The following is a 16,869-nucleotide window of genomic DNA, read 5'->3' as shown; positions in this document are numbered from 1 at the left end:
CCCCCTGGTATGCACACGGAGTGCACATTGGTTTTCTTCCCCTCTCTTGCTGCCATATCCCTAAACGGCCCCCTTACGCACCTGACGTTGGAGCTCCCAACTACCAGTAAGCCCACCCTCTGCGACCACTCGGATCTTGCAGACTGAGGGGCAACCTCTGGAACAGGACAAGCAGCCATATCCAGCCGAAGAACAGTATCAGCCGGAGACAGAGCCTGAAACCGGTTCGTCAGACAAACTGGAGAGGCCTTCCGTTCAGCCCTGCTGAATGTCTTTTGCCCCCTGCTACACCTCGAGACGACCTCCCACTCTACCACGGGTGAGGGGTCAGCCTCAATGCGGGCAGTATCCTGGGCAGCCACAGCTGTAGTCCGATCAGGGGATGTGTGGGATGAGCTGGCTGTCCCCGACAAACCCCCATCCAGACCCCCTCAGTGATGCCCATTGGCAACAGCCTCAAGCTGTGTGACCGAAGCCAACACTGCCTGAAGCTGGGAGCCAAGGAATGCCAACTCAGCCCGCATCCGAACACAGCAGTCACAGTCCCTATCCATGCGAAAAACTGTTGTGCAAAGAACGTCTGAACTAATCTACAGAGAGCACAAACAATTCGACACAAAATTTAAACAGTTATTAAATACAAGACTGCCTAGTAAATGCAGTAATGCTGCTACTTGAGCACTGTTGACACACTGCTCGGCGGCAGAAGGAGACTACGCAATTTTACACTATTCAGGTACTAAAGTGCGACGCTACAACTCTCAAATACTATAATACGCTCAAAATTTATGAATTAAACAATGCAAGTACTCAAAAACACGCAAAGAAATTAAGAATTAAACTATGTAACAAATAAGTGAGCTAAGAGTATACGACTTGCTGCTGACAGCTGCTTATCCAACGGCGGCAGGGAGCACACTGGCTGTGACCAACCGACACTGGCCGATCAAAACAAAAACAGAAGACAAACGACTATGCAAATTTACACTATTCAGGTACTAAAGTGCGATGCTACAACTCTCAAATACTATAATACGCCGGAAATTTATGAATTAAAACAATGCAAGTACCCAAAAACACGCAAAGAAATTAAGAATTAAACTATGTAACAAATAAGTGAGCTAAGAGTATACGACTTGCTGCTGGCAGCTGCTTATCCAAAGGCGGCAGGGAGTGTCCTGTCCTATTGGTTGCCTCTTTCACGTGCGGCACTCTGAGGTTCCAGCTTTCTGGCACCGGGCACGGGTCTGTCTCCAGCCTTGTGTCCATTGTCACAGTCTGCTGTCAGGATGTCTCCACAGGCTCCTTCACCATCATTGACTCGGCCATAGTCACCCATGGGTCCAGACCCACCTCCTCCACACTCGGACCTGCCTGCTGATGACATTGCAGAGATGGCAACAGCACCCTACTCCCCAGTGCTGTCATCAGGCACTGCAAAGGCCCACCGCACTTGGGTGCGCCCGCTTTTCTGAACATTCCAGCCCTATGCTCCCATGCCCACCCGGCACATTGTCTTGCCCCTGCTGTCAGCACCAGCTGCTGCTGCTCCGGAACTGACAGATGTGTCTCTCATCAGGCCACCATCGTCTCCTTCGTCACCTGGGTGGGGTCTTCGCACCAAGGGGAGGTGTGCTGTATCCTGTTACTAGTGCGTGGGTTTAAGTGTGCCAAGTATAATGCCACTATGTGTGTGTTCTTACATCAACAACCAACTATCAGCACAGGCCAGCCATTGGAGGCTGCCTGTAGGAAGTGTGCACATGGCACGGTCTCCACCAGACTTTCTACTGGCAACTTGTGCCTAAATATTCTTGGAACAGTGCTGACTCACTCTTCACTATGTCCTGTGTATTGCTTAAGTTGGACGTTCTGTATGATTCTTTTGTCTTGTTATGAGTGGAGTCATGAGAGGCTTATTTCCGTTATTGTTCAGAGATTCATGAGTAAAGCTGTATTTGTGTTACTTGGATCAGTTTCGTGTTTTACTTGGTTACTACAGTTCCTCATGGAATAAGATAATTTATCCCACTATAAGAAATCTAAAATATAGTCTTTCACTGAATATAATTAGAGGTGCATGTAATTATTATTTGTAATATGCAACATTAATGGCTGCCATATTATACATGATTCTGAATTCTCACCCCTGCTTCCACTTAACTAAACTTGTAACATAAGATATGATACACCAATATACACTTGTATTCTCCGAATTCTTTCCAAAATGCATGGAGGGCATTTTGCCAAATACAAACAAATGTAATACGTCTTTATTATAAATCCGGTTGTAATTACATTCCCAAACTAGTATATGACACTATTTCCATGCAGAAGCAATTTTTTTCACATGAGTGTAAAACATAGCTAAGTTTTCTCCACAGCCTTCCTAAGTTACAGATGAGTCACAGTTAATCACAGGGAGTTAGTCTCAAGATATTTATTAAACACCATGGTACTTAAAGTTATGACATTCTTGATTATTTCATAATCATAAATAAGCATAAAACCCTCAAGTACTGAAGTGTTACAGAAATGACGTGATGAAGTCGCTTACCAGCAAAAACTTATATAATATTGAAACTAAAAACAATGTGACAGTTCATCCACCATGATTTTAATTTTCTGTCCTTTTCCCACCATTTTTATATTTTGACATGATGACGTGCAACTATCTCTTATGGCGACAGACTATTCAGACAACTAGCTTTTATTTTAAAAAATAAATTTAAACTATGCATTTCTGTTTTGAACTTAATGTTTTAATAGTAGTGATGTTTTCTAGACAGCACTGCTGCTTATGGTGGAGTGTATATGAGCATCTACATTCTCAGATGCGCAAAGGTGTGATACACAATTAAATGTATAGTTACACAATTGTGTGGTCCTTTGTACTATGAAATGTTGCCACTAATTAGATGAATGTGAGATTTATCTTGTAACGTTCTGTAGGGTGTTGTGTGCTTCCATTTAACTCATCAGACATGAGAAGCAAGATTAAATTCATGTCATACAGACAATAGCTAGCTAGAACACGGCAGAGCCCTATAAAATTGTAATACCAATGTTCTGCTGACTTCCAGGTCACACCATTGACATATCAAAATGTTAACAGCTCTGTGGATGACGAAGCAGTGAAGCAACTCTCTCATTGGATATGACTTCCTGGTTATTAGCTCAACCCTCAAATATGTAAAGCAGACCACCAGTTGCAGGTCACGACAGAAATGTTTCAAGTACACTTTTTAAAAAAAAAGGAAAACCAAAGGTCAGTATTCTCTGCTGATAACACTAGCTTCCTAAAAACTCTTGCATGTGGCATGAAATTGCAAAAATCAGGAAAACTAGTAGAAAACAGAAATTATCTACAAATAACAACTGAATATTTTTCCTAAATAATTGAACTTTCCTCCAAGGATTTTACTTTTCTTCTTAAGTATTCCACATACGAAGGTAATGTCTTATGAAGCCACTATTTTTATCCTATTCCACCACACTGAATTCAAATCTAAATTCTGAAATACAGATAAACGAGTTGTGTTCAAAAAGTAAAGTGATTTTATATTTTTTATGAGAAAACATTTATTTATTCATCAATATACATATTTTCCCCTTCAAGGTAATCCCCCTCAGATGCAATACACTTGTTTCAAAGCTACTTCCAATCCTTGAAGCACTTCTCATAAATGCTTTTTGGTACAGCCTCGAGTAATTTGGTGATGCAGTTTTTATTTCCTCAATCGCTGAAATCTTCATCCTTTCATAGATCTCTTCAGTTTTGGGAACAGGAAAAAGTCAGAAGGGGCCAAATCCAGTGAATATGGTGGCTGAGGGATGATTGTCATGTGGTTTTTGGCCAAAGAATCTCACAGAAAGCAATGATGAATGAGCAGGTGCATTGTCATGATGCAAAAACCATGAATTGTTTCTCCCAATTCCAAACGGTTTTTGCGTACTGCTTCTCGCAAATGTCAGCGTAATACTCCTTATTGACCATATGACCTTGAGGCAAAAATACGTGATGCACTGCACCACGGTAATTGAAAATAACAGTGAACAAAACTTTGACATTTGCACGAACTTGGTGTGCTTTTTTTGGCCTTAGCTCTCCGGGATGCTTCCATTGGGATGATTGGGCTTTGGTTTCAATGTCATAACTGCAAACCCACGTTTCGTCACCAGTTATGATCATTTTGAGCAAATCAGGATCATCACTGACATCATTCAAGAGCTCCTGAGCGATCTCATGCGACGAATCTTCTGATCAAAATTGAGAAGTTTTGGAACAAACTTCACTAACACATGTCCCATGCCCAAAACATCTGAAAAAATTGCATGATACAAGCTGATCGATATGTCAACATCCTCAGCAACTTCTCTTACAGTAATATGACAATTTTCCAAAACAATTTTCTTCACAGCTTCAACGTTATTATCTGTTTTTGATCCGCTGGGGTGTCTAGGTTCGTCAATCGCATCTTCTCGGCCATCTTGGAAGAGCTTGTTCAACTTGTAAACTTTTTTCTTTCTTTATTTCTTCTTCTTCTTCTTTTTTTTTTTTTTACCTAGAGCAGACTCACCATATGCCACTGTTTACATTTCAAGTGATTTAGAGCACTTGATTCCATTTTTCACACAAATTCTTTGTTCCAGTTTTTTATAATAATCGAAAATCGCTGAACACACTAAAACACATCTAACCTTTCTATCTGCCAAAATGAAACAAATAATGCTGTACACTTGAAACTGTGAACGTGTGTTTGGGACATATGTACCAACATAACAAAAAAAATATCCAGTATAACAGTCACAATTTCTGCCAGAATAATATGACTGTTGCAAACCAGGTCAACATACATGCATCTTCACTTTCAATCTATTTGCTTTTCTATTACAATTACTCACCTTGCCTCACTGTCCCATCCAACTTCGAAAGCTCTGCATTTAAGACAATAGCAAGCCATGTGAGAACCAGCAACCAACACAGAAGCAGAACTGTGGCAAATATCATGCCCACCATCTGGCCCTTGCATCGGCAGCTCTGGCTCTGACGAGCCTGGCCTGGTCTCACACCGCGTGTTCGTCTGGAACGAATGGCATGAAACAAATATGAGAAGTAGAACCATATTATGCAAAAGACTGGTGATCATTGGTACATGGTGGTCTATTTCAGCCATCCCCAAAGTGGGGGTGCACTTCCTCCTAGTGGGGCACACAAAGTGATAGAGGGGGGCACCAGCTTTTATTAAAATATTTGTTTCATATTAAGTAAGAAAAGGATTTATGGTGAACATATATTGCTAGCATCAGATTTTAATTTCTATGAACTACGTAACCTCCTCCATTGTTAATTTGCTGTCTTATTTCACACGAACTGACCAGTAGATCCTATCAGCAGGGGTGATGCGAAAAGTCATGAGTAATACTTCATCACACTTCCCTCATCCCCGATTATCCGCAAAGTTAGCTCCTTATCAAACCTTTAACAACCACTAACGACACCAAGTTACTAAGTTACTTGACAATGTGACAGCCAGTTCCTTACATGACTGACTACAAGAATAGATAGTTAATCACAGACATTATGACTGTGCACTCAATTCCTGCCAGGCTTCCAGAGGCAGCTCAAGGGTTGTGAGTTAGCTAGAAGTTGAATTCTAGTACAAATTCACTGGAAGTAGTTACCTGAATTTAAAAGAAATTGATAAAAGTTCTGTCATTGCCATGGATAAGTGGCGATTCACAGTGATACAAGAGATCCCATGGAATTCATTCATCTGGTGTCTCTTCTCCTTTGAAAGTATGCAGCTCTAGTAAGGAAGAAGACTTAGATTTAATCAAAATACATTCTTCTTTCCCATCTTCCCCTGTTTGAATCAGCAACGTCAGCTCTAAACAGAAAACCAAAGTGTGTATATGCCAAGCTGATTGTCCAACATTAGGCTTTATCAGCATTCTTTTGAAAAATGAGGAAGGACAGCAAAGCATTCTTTGTCTGGAGATGTTAGTGATAGCTTGAAGTGTATAGAGAGACACCTGCCAACAAGTCTGGACTCGCATTCGGGAGGACGACGGTTCAATCCCGTCTCCGGCCATCCTGATTTAGGTTTTCCGTGATTTCCCTAAATCGTTTCAGGCAAATGCCGGGATGGTTCCTTTGAAAGGGCACGGCCGATTTCCTTCCCAATCCTTCCCTAACCCGAGCTTGCGCTCCGTCTCTAATGACCTCGTTGTCGACGGGACGTTAAACACTAACCACCACCCCCCACCTGCCAACAAAACATCCAGACCATGTAAGTAAATCCATCAAATTTTCTAATAGGATGTGACAGATTCCTCAAAAAACAGATATCAGATCCTGAGAACATCCGAGAAGCATCCTCCTCAATTGTAAAATCCAAATGACCACCCATCAAAATGTGCAAAATCATGTGTGGAGAAAGGTTTGGTGAGAGTCTGAAGTTGATTTCACTATAAGACAATTAAAAATCAATTTTCACCACACTTCCATGACAGCACAAAAATCACCATGCAAGCTGATGACTGAACTGATGTTTTTTATGCTAATGTTATGAAAATAAAATGCATGAGGGCTGTCTGTTTTATGAGCTGTCTATTTTGTAAATCTCTGAAAGGAAGAACTACACAGAAGACATTTTCTTCCTTGTGAATTTCTTTTTTGTTGATGATAATGTGTTAATGACAAGTTGTGTTGGTATATGTACCAGTGAGATGACAGCATTTACTATGACTAAAAGGGGATTCATGGCAAGAGTGTGTGCTGTTTCTCCTTCTGTAAAATTCTCACACTGCATGATACACAGATACGGATTAGCTTCTTTTCTGTTCTTCGTGAGGAGATGGATTCGATTCTATTGCACACAGAGGCACTTTGATTGTGTTGTAGCAAAGTGATTCATCGCATTGTGGAGGTGAAGGATAAACTTCGTCTTTTTCTATTGAGTGGAAGTTCTACATTTGCGGCTCCCTTTCTGGATGAGAACTGGCTTCCAATACTGTGCTACTTGGATGACATGTTTGACAAACTGAACGATCTAAATGTATTACTTAAAGGCTGAAATAGCAATATCATCTTTTTAAGCAAGAAAGTACTTGCATTTAAGAGAAAACCTGGACTTTGGAAAAACCACTTGAAGAAGTGTAACTGTGAGGTGTCTTCTCATATGAATGATTTCATGAAGGAAAATGAATTGGATATAGGTAAAATTAGAAGAACTGGCATAGTACATCCCAAAAACTTTCATCAACAATTCGATAATACATTTCCTGAACCATCTTCTGAGTATTACTGGATCCACAATCTGTTCGATAAGATTGTAACACACCACTTGTCAGCAATAAAGCAAGTGGAGTTAATAACACTCTCAAGTGACAGAAGGCTTTGAAATGAATTTAAATTGCATTCTCTTGAAAAATTTTGGGTGTAGGTTTGAAATGAATGTCCCAGTTTAACAAGAAGGGCAGTGGACACATTATTATGTGCAGCATCAACTTACTTGTTGAGTCAACATTTTCTGCAACGGCATTCATCAAGACAAAACATAAGTCACGATGGCAGCTGGAAGGGAATCTAAGAGTAGTTGTTTCAAAGATCCAATCAAGACTGGATCTCCTTTATTCACAAATTCAAGCACACACATCATGATAAATGTGCAAATGTCATAAAATTTCAGCACATTTTTACACTTGTTTATTTTCTTTTTGGATGATCAATTTAGATATAACAGTTTGTAAATTGGCATTTAAATGTCAACTATTGTTCTATCATCATTTGTACATCCTTCTCATTCCTTCTGGTGAATCTGTCCTGACCCACAGTTCTGGGTGACTCTTCAAACTCTCCTCATTCCTAAACCTCACCAGTCCCTTTCCTTCATACCTTGTCTTTCCCCTTCAACCCTTGTCCCATAAGAAGAAACCAATCGCTCTGAAAGCTTGCAAATTTAATTAATCCTTATATGTCTGTGTTCTCCTGCCATTGCTTGCTGAATAGATTTTTTTTATTTATTCAGTTACACTATATTTTCAAATATTGATTGTTTTCATTGATGTATTCAATCTATCCTTTTCAAAATATTGGAGACCTATTTACATTCATCTCTGCATTCTGTGCAGTTCTACAATACAAATATGATTTCCTGAATGTACCGACTTTATCAGTAATTAGTTTATGAGAAAGATGGATGCATTGGAATTATGGGCAAAGTTTAAGCAGATTGTAAATCATGGTCTGGAGAGTTATATGCCTAGTAAGCAGATAAAGGGCGGAAAAGACCTACCATGGTTTGATGACAACATTTGGTGGATGCTGAGGAAGCAGAGGTTGCTGCACTCTTGGTTCAAAAGGAAACACACAAATGACGTCAAGCAAAGGGTAGTACAGATTTGTGCGAAGCATACAATAACTATCACTGTCACATCTTATCAAAAGATCTGGCAGAGAATCCGACAAAATTTTGGACTTAGGTAAAATTGCTAAGCTGGTGTAAGGCTTCCATTTAGTCCCTTATTGACCAGTCTGGTAAGGCAGTTGAAGATAGCAAAATGAAAGCTGAAGTTTTAAATTTCACATTTAAGAAATCATTTATACAGGAGAATCATACAAACATACTGTCTCATCAGACAGACTCCCATATGGATGACACAGTAATAAGCATACCTGACATAGAGAAAGAACTGAAAGATTTGAAAGCAAATAAATCAACAAAGTCTGGATGGAATCCCAGTTCGATTTTACAAACAGTACTCTATGGCATTGGCCTCTTGCCTAGCTTGCATTCAGCAGAGTCCCAAGCGACTGTAAAAAAGTGCAGTTGATTCTAGTTTATAAGAAGGGTAAAAGAATGGACCCACAAAATTACAGACCATTATCCCTAACTTCGATTTGCTGCAGACTCCTTGAACATATTCTCAGTTCAAATATAATAAACTTTCTTGAGACTGAGAAGCTTATTTCTACAAATCAGTTTGGTTTTAGTAGGCATCGCTTATGCAAAACTCAGCTTGCCTTTTTCTCACATGACATGCTGAGAACTAAGGATGAAGGGCAAGAGGCAGATTCCATATTTCTAGATTTCCGGAAAGCATTTCACACAGTGTCCCAATGCAGGGTGTTAACAAAGGTATGAGCATAAGGAATAAGTTCACAGATATATGAGTTGCTCAAAGACTTCTTAAGCAACAGAGCCCAGTATGTTGTCCTCGACAGCAAGTGTTCATCCCAGATGAGGGTATCGTCAGAAGTGCCCAGGGAAGTGTGATAGGACTGCTGTTGTCCTCTATTTACGTAAATGATTTGGCAGACAGGATGAGCAGCAATATGCAGTTGTTTGCTGATGATGCCATGGTGCATGGTAGGGTGTTGAAGTTGAGTGATTGTAGGAAGATATAAGGCAACTTAGACAAAATTTCCAGTTGGTGTGATGAATGGCAGCTAGCCCTAAATGTGGAAAAATTTAAGTTAATGCACATGAGCAGGAAGATCAATCCTGTAATGTTCAGGTGTATTATTGCAGTGTCCTGCTTGACACAGTCATGTCATTTAAATATCAGGGCATTACATTGCAAAGTGATATGAAGTGGAACGAGCGTGTGTGAACTGTGGTAGGGAAGGCAAGTGGTTGACTTCGGTTTATTGGGAGAATTTTAGGAATGAGTGGTTTACTTGTTAAGGAGACTGCATATACGATGCTGATGTGACCTATTCTGGAATACTGCTTGATGTTCTGGGATCCGTATGAGGTTGGACTGAAGGAAAACAGTCAAAGAAATTCAGAGGCGGACTGCTAGATTTGATACCGGTAGGTGTGAACAACACGTGTTACGGAGATACTACGGGAAGTCAAATGGGAATCTCTGGAGAGAAGACAATGTTCTTTTTGAGAAATGCTGTTGAGAAAACTTCAAGAACAGGCACTTGAACCTGACTGCCGAATGTTTCTACTGCTGCCAACACAGATTGCGCATAAGGACCATGAAGATATGAGAAACTAGGGCTCATATGGAGGCATATAGGCATATAGGCTCTATTCGTGAGTGGAACAGGAAAGGAAATGACATGTATTGTACAGGGTACCCTCCACCAAGCACCATATGGTAGTTTGAAGAGTACCTATGTAGATGTAGATATAAACAGCTGTGTTTATAGCTGGGTGGAAATTATCTTTTATCCCTGCAAATTTTCTTTCACTCTTCTGATAAATGACTCAGGAAGTGGAGATGGTATGCTCCACCCTACACCACGAGCGTTGTGTGAAGAGGAATGGAGTGGAATGTTGAGCTCCACTTAGCAACATTGGCCTTTATCAGAGATAAATGCAGTGAAGGGAAAAGCTCCTCCTCACTCAAGTAATTTTGCCAGCAAGAAGAAAAGAAATTTAGTACTGAACGCCTGATTTACAGTAAAGTCATTAGAGATGGAAAGCACTTGTTCAGATGGTCAAGATAATGGCTTCCAGAAATTACAGAAACTTAAACTGGGAAGGCTACAGGGGTCTTGGAAATGCATTATTGGCAAATATGAATCCAGTGTTTTACACATTATGCTGCCTTTCTTGGGATCATAACAAGAGACCCAAATTTTCCACTTTCTCCAGAGCACCAAAACTAATATTTAGTCATAGAATACATGGAGCATGGTCTACAGTGGCAAACTGATATATAACCAAGACAATGAAATATACAGAAGTTATAGTGAACATAAGTATTAAAGGTGGTAGACATAGCAACTTTTCTGTGTTGAATGATGTGATACGACGCAGTGCTGATGTTATGCGTAGTATTTTTGACAGGACATTGTTTTCCCATAGCATAATTTTATATATCTTCATGTCAGTGCATGTGTAACTGGTTGCAGTAGTGATAAGGAACATTTGTCTCAAAGTTCTTCTCTGGCCCATTGGTTCATAGCCAACTTGATTCTTCTTAAAGCTGCTACACTGTAAGCTATTGAAGCTACCATATTTATGATTTCTGTGGTGTTGATGCACTGATCACTTACCAGCTATCTCCAGTTTTGCATTCTTTACAGCTATAATTGCTATTAAATGTCAATTCAGACACTTGGAAGCAATTAAGAAGCACTTATTAAGGCTAACTAATGGATTGGAAAAGAAGAAGACAAGAGATATCTTTTGTGATACATAGCAATCATGGTTAAGTTTTCAGGAAACAAAATGAGAGAAAGTGAACAATTTTCACCACATGAACTCTTAAAGAGTAAGTTGTTTCAATGTTGTGTCTCAGTCAAGAAGACAGCAGTATTTAACACACACAACATAGTTATGAAAGAAAGCTGGGGAAACAGGCTCAGAAAAAAAGTTTTTGTACAGATTTGGAAGTGACTGAAGAGTCACTATTTCATAAGAATAATGAAAAATAATAATAAAATATTTACAGACTAATATAGTCAAGAGAAATGTGTGATTTTAATAAACACAGAAAACTATACTAATATAACATATTTCAAAGAATTTCTCTAAAAGGAGACATTTGAATAATCGTACAGTACAATGAGATTATTTGGTTCTATCCATCAGTCAAAAGTCACTATACTGTTCACATTATAAGTGCATGAAGGCTTGTAGTTTGTGGGAGCAGTGCAGTAGTACAGTACAGTATTCAAAAAATGAAAGAATACTGATATTTTAGGAAGAAAAGTTGTGTTTTAACATTCATGACAAATACACCTCTGGCTACTAAAATTGCAGAACCAGGAAATCCAGTAATAAAGGCATTTTACTTATTGTGCATATATAGTATGGTATGAAAAATTCACAGTTATATTTGTAGGTGATTTTGGGGTACACACTTTGCATAATTTAGTACAAAGAGCTGCCACCTCTGGCAGTAACAATGGATCTAACCCAGCTGGGCATCTCTCATTCCATACTGCTTGAACTCTATACCCAAGTTCATCAAACAAAATGGCTGGCAAGTGGTGGTGCGCTAGGCTCTTGGTAACCCATGACCAAAGTTTTCAATACATGAGAAATCTGGAGAATGAGCTGGCCATGGGAACAGTCAAAACCCTATCTATCCATGAAAATGAGGATAACACTGGCAACATGCGGTCTTGTGGTATCTCGCAGAAAGATAATGTCAACCTCAATGACATGGCCCAGTCACCAGCCTTAAAAAATCAGAAATGTTATGACTGCTGTTTAAATTACTGGATATGTGAACCAGAGATGATTGCGCTGCATATCCCATATCATGATGTCGGGTGCTAGCACTGTATGATGAGAATGAATGCATTTCTGGCAACATTCATTCTCCTCACAGCTCCCATGCATGGGTACCTTGATGGTGTATGTTCAACTGGGTTTCGTCTGGAAGTATGACATGATTCCACTCTTGTGTCCAGTTCTATTATTGGGTGCTCCACTGTCAATAATGTGAAATTAAAAAAGATTCAGTTCAACGATGGCATTGTGGGTACCATTCTACAGTTCAACTGTGAAACAGCGAATGCTGATGCAAACATACACTCAGTTTACAGGTTACACAATCCAAATAGTTACCTGGTAGTAACTCATGTACAGTTAATATGGGAAAAAGGATTGTTATGTATATTAAGACAGATCACACATATAAAAACATTGAGGTAAGTAGGTTTTATAGTGATCAGGATATAAGTGTGTGCTGAAAAATAGTTCACTTTTAACTGTAACTGTACATGGATTCCCACTGGGGATATCCACCCAACATGGGTGGATAATGACAGAAGAACTCTAACTGATAATATTTTATTTTCTGAAACTAAAAGTAAAAATAACCATGTAGCCAATAACAAATACTCTTGCAGTAGCCACCAGAAAGATAAGGGAGGCGCACATCGGCACGGTGCATCATGGACAGTAGTTGCTGTGCCCTCTGCCGGTGGAACAACAACAACTCAGGCAGCACGGTCCGTGCCCTTTTACATCGGGCATGCCTAGCAGACAGTTCCCAGTCTACACTATGTGAAGTGCGACGGACAACGTGAATCGTGTTAATACACAATTGGCAACGAGTAGGGTCATTCTTTCGCGTGTTGCGTCGTTGTTCCGGTTTCGCAGCTTATCCACAGCATGGAGGATTTAGTGTGGGTTTTGGTTGAGCAGCAGACAGAGCTCATGGCAACTATGAAACAAGTGTTTCTGGCGTTGCTCTCCACACAGTCTGCTCCAGCGCCGTTCCCTCCTCCCTTTCCCCTGTATGACGAGACGGCGGAGGATCGGGACGCATATGAACATCGCCTTCGGCAGCATTTCCAGGCATTTCATGTTGCCGATGCGGAGGTATGTCGTGCTCTTTTCTTGTCTTGGATATCTCCCTCGCTGTATCAAGTTTTGCGGAGCTAGCACCGTTGCAGGAACCCTCGTCCTTGTCTTTTGACACATTGTGTTCATTGCTGTCTTCATATTATCACCGCCGCACGCATTTTGTGGTGGCTAGGATCGAGTTCTATCAATGCAAGAAGCAGCCCCATCAGTCTTGCCGGGCGTGGGCTGCTACCCTGCACGGTCTTAGTCGGAAGTGTCATTTTGTCACAGAGCAGTCGCGAGAATCGTATGCCCACGTTATGGTGTGCGACGTCATTGCTCGTTCGGCCCCTGATTGGGAGGTCTGGCAACAGGCCCTGCTGTTGGAAGACCCTTCCCTTGAGGAAGTCCTGTCCATTGCTCAATCGTATGAAGTCTCTCACGCTGCAGGTGAACAGCTGGAAGCATGGTGCGATGTCGCGGCGGTTCAGGGTGGCGCGGCCATGTCCACTGTGTCCTTGGAGGACGACGTGCGAGCGGTACAATCCGGCCATTACGGCCACTCCCGCACGGCACATAAATAGAGTTCCAGCCGCCGGTCCCTGTTACCATCCTGTACGTTGTGCTATATACATCATGATTGGTCAGAGTGCGCCCAGCATTGGGCCGTTTGTCGCAAATGTAATAAAAAAGGAGAAATTGCTAAAGTTTGCCACTCAGCCTCAAAAGAATCAAAGGAAGCAGGCACAGAGGACATGGACGTTGACATTCAGGAAGTATCATCGGGCCAGGCTCCCGACGCATCGGCACACAAACTTTTTATCAAGGTGTCGGTTCGGTCACGCCGATTACAACTGCAAGTAGATACGGGTGCGGCAGTTTCTTGTTGAATGCACAAACTAACTCCGACCTTGGGTCGCCTATGTTGGCGCCAGTTTATCGGCGTCTCCGCAGTTATGGTAAACAGTTCATTCCCCTACTGGGTCAATTCACTACCGACATTACTTACAAATCAGTCACTTGGCCTCTTACTTTTATTGTTGTCAGTGATGCGAGCTCCACTAACCTTTTTGGATTGGATGCCTTTCAAGCTATCAGTTTTTCTATTGCAGACACCGTGCAGTTGGTCTCCGAAGACGTTCCCTATCAATCATTGGAATCTTTGACCTCTGACTTTAAGGATAACTTTGAGGAGGGCCTGGGGCGTGTTTCAGACTTTGAAGCTCACTTAATGTTGAAGGCGTCGGCTCGCCCATGTTTTCTATGCGCGAGGCAGATCCCCTTGGCTCTCCGCCCTCAGGTAAAAGCAGAGCTAGACCGGCTGACAGCCCTCGAGGTCGTTCTTCCCATTTCTTCTAGTGAGTGGGCTTCGCCCCTCATTGCTGTCAGGAAACCCTCGGGAAAATTACGTCTTTGTGGCGATTTCAAGGCCACCATAAAGTCCCAATTGGTGGTGGACACCTATCCCTTGCCTCGTTCTGATGAATTGTTCTCCGATGTGGCGGGAGGCCAATATTTTCCGAAAATCGATCTTTCGGAGGCTTATCATCAGATACCTCTTGATGAGGACTCCCAAACGGCTGGCAGTCGTCAACACTCTATTTGGCCTTTACCAGTACCAGCGGTTGGCCTTCGGAATATCCAGTGCCCCGGCGATATTTCAGTGTTATCTTGAGCACGTCATGTTGACAATCCCTCATTGTATTAATTACGTGGACGACATAATTGTCACAGGCCGCAGCACGAAGGAACACTTGCACAACCTTCGAACCCACTTTCTCTAATTCAGGTCCTTGGGCCTGCGTTGCAACCTGCGTAAGTCGAACTTCTTCCAACCGTCCATTGAGTATGTGGGCTACACCATCTCTCAGCACGGCGTCCAGTCGCTAGGAAGTTTGGTCCAAGGTATTGTCGACCTTCCGCGGCCCGCTTCGCTGAAGGAGTTACAAGCCTTTTTAGGCAAGATTGCCTATTACCACTGGTTCATTCCCAGGGCTTCCACCATAGCCCACCCCCTGTACTGCCTTCTGTGCGAGGGCGTTCCTTTTGATTGGTTGCCTGCATGCGAGCACGCGTTCACCTCGTTGAAGGGCCTCCTCACGTCAGAGCCTTGTTTGGCTACTTTTGACCCCAATAAGCCATTGGTCCTGGCTACAGATGCTTCGCAGTATGGGGTGGGGGCGGTCCTGGCCCATCGCACCGCGGATGGCTCCAAGCAGCCACTGGCGTTTGCGTCTAAAACTCTTAGTCCCGTGCAGGCCCATTACTCCCAGGTGGAAAAAGAGGCTTTGGCCATTGTCTACGCTGTTACCAAGTTTCACCCTTTCTTGTATGGCATGAAGTTTCAGTTAATCACTGACCATAAGCCATTAATATCATTATTTGGCCCCACCTCTCAGATTCCGCATAGGGCGGCCCACAGACTGCAGTGCTGGGCCTTGTTCCTCTCTAAGTACCATTATGACATTCATTTTCGCCCTACCGGACAGCATGCCAATGCTGACGCTCTTTCCCGTCTTCTGGTGGGCCCGGATCCTAAGTTTGATCGGGAGGAGATTATGTGTTTTCATTTGGAAGTGGCGTCCTGCCAAGCGGTTGATGGCTTTCCGCTAGAGTCATCAGGGAAACAGCAGCTGACCCGGTTCTCCGGCAAGTAGTTCACCTCGTTCAGCAGGAGTGGTTGTCCCGACCTCCAGGCCGGGCTTCGGACCCTCTTCGTAATTATTTTGTTCTACGAGACCGCCTATCAGTCTTGGAAGCAGTTCTCCTTCTGGCTACCGATGATACAGCTCCTCGCGTGGTTGTTCCTGCAAGTTTGCAAAGGGAGGTCCTCACGTTATTACATGACAGGCACTGGGGTGTTCCCGTACTAAAACCTTGGCTTGCAGACATGTGTACTGGCCCGGTATTGACAGAGAAATTGAGCACTTAGTGGCGCCTGTTCCCAGTGTGCGAGCCAACAGGCGTCTCCCAGGTCAGCGTTCTCTTCATGGCTGCCTGCAACTCAGGTATGGGAACGTGTTCACATAGGTTTTGCGGGCCCAGTTCTCAATGGCTTTTGGCTCATTGTCATTGATGCTTATTCCCAATTCCCATATGTGATTCACTGCTCCTCAACCACTTCAGAAGTTGCAATCCAGGCACTCGCAAAAATCTTTTCTGTGGAAGGTCTGCCAGTCACCCTGGTATTGGACAATGGACCTCAGTTTATTTTGCAGACCTTCCAGGATTTTTGTAGGCACTTGGGTATTCGGCACATTTGCTCTCCCCCCTTTCATCCACAATTGAATGGAGAAGCCGAGCGCATGGTATGCACATTTAAGATGCAGATGAAAAAGTATGTGCACGAATTTCCTACCTAGGACTCTGCTGCACCTCCTCCGGCCTGATCCTTGCAAAACGGGGTACCCGGCTTTCCACCGTGTATGTCGGTCTGGGCGCGTGGGTTTGGTCACAATCCACGTTGGATGCCGGTGGTGGTCCTGCACCGCAATGGCCGCCGGCTCTATACCTTGCAGGCGGAGGACCGGGAGGTACGTCGTCACCAAAATCAGCTACGTCCACGTTTGGGCACCCACCCTCAGGGGACGCTACCGCCCCTCCC

General features: G+C 42.6%; 1 protein-coding gene and 1 long non-coding RNA gene across 3 annotated transcripts in view; one reads left to right on the top strand and one right to left on the bottom strand.

The window, feature by feature from the left end:
- Positions 1-16,869, bottom strand: part of LOC124794786 — a 246,117-nt gene that overhangs the window by 194,497 nt on the left and 34,751 nt on the right. Inside the window, exon 2 of the mRNA XM_047258433.1 lies at positions 4,906-5,084. Coding sequence (XP_047114389.1) covers positions 4,906-5,084 — 179 coding nt within the window. The remainder of the gene's footprint in view (positions 1-4,905; positions 5,085-16,869) is intronic.
- LOC124794787 overlaps positions 1-16,869 on the top strand; it is a 68,508-nt gene that overhangs the window by 22,551 nt on the left and 29,088 nt on the right. For both annotated transcript variants that reach the window (XR_007016610.1, XR_007016611.1), the window contains exon 2: positions 3,084-3,268. This is a non-coding gene — a long non-coding RNA (uncharacterized LOC124794787). The remainder of the gene's footprint in view (positions 1-3,083; positions 3,269-16,869) is intronic.

Source organism: Schistocerca piceifrons, chromosome 4 (assembly GCF_021461385.2).
Source record: "Schistocerca piceifrons isolate TAMUIC-IGC-003096 chromosome 4, iqSchPice1.1, whole genome shotgun sequence".
In the NCBI taxonomy this organism is placed as follows: domain Eukaryota; kingdom Metazoa; phylum Arthropoda; class Insecta; order Orthoptera; family Acrididae; genus Schistocerca; species Schistocerca piceifrons.
Note: the sequence above shows the minus strand (reverse complement) of the source record. Positions and strands in the feature narration are given on the sequence as shown.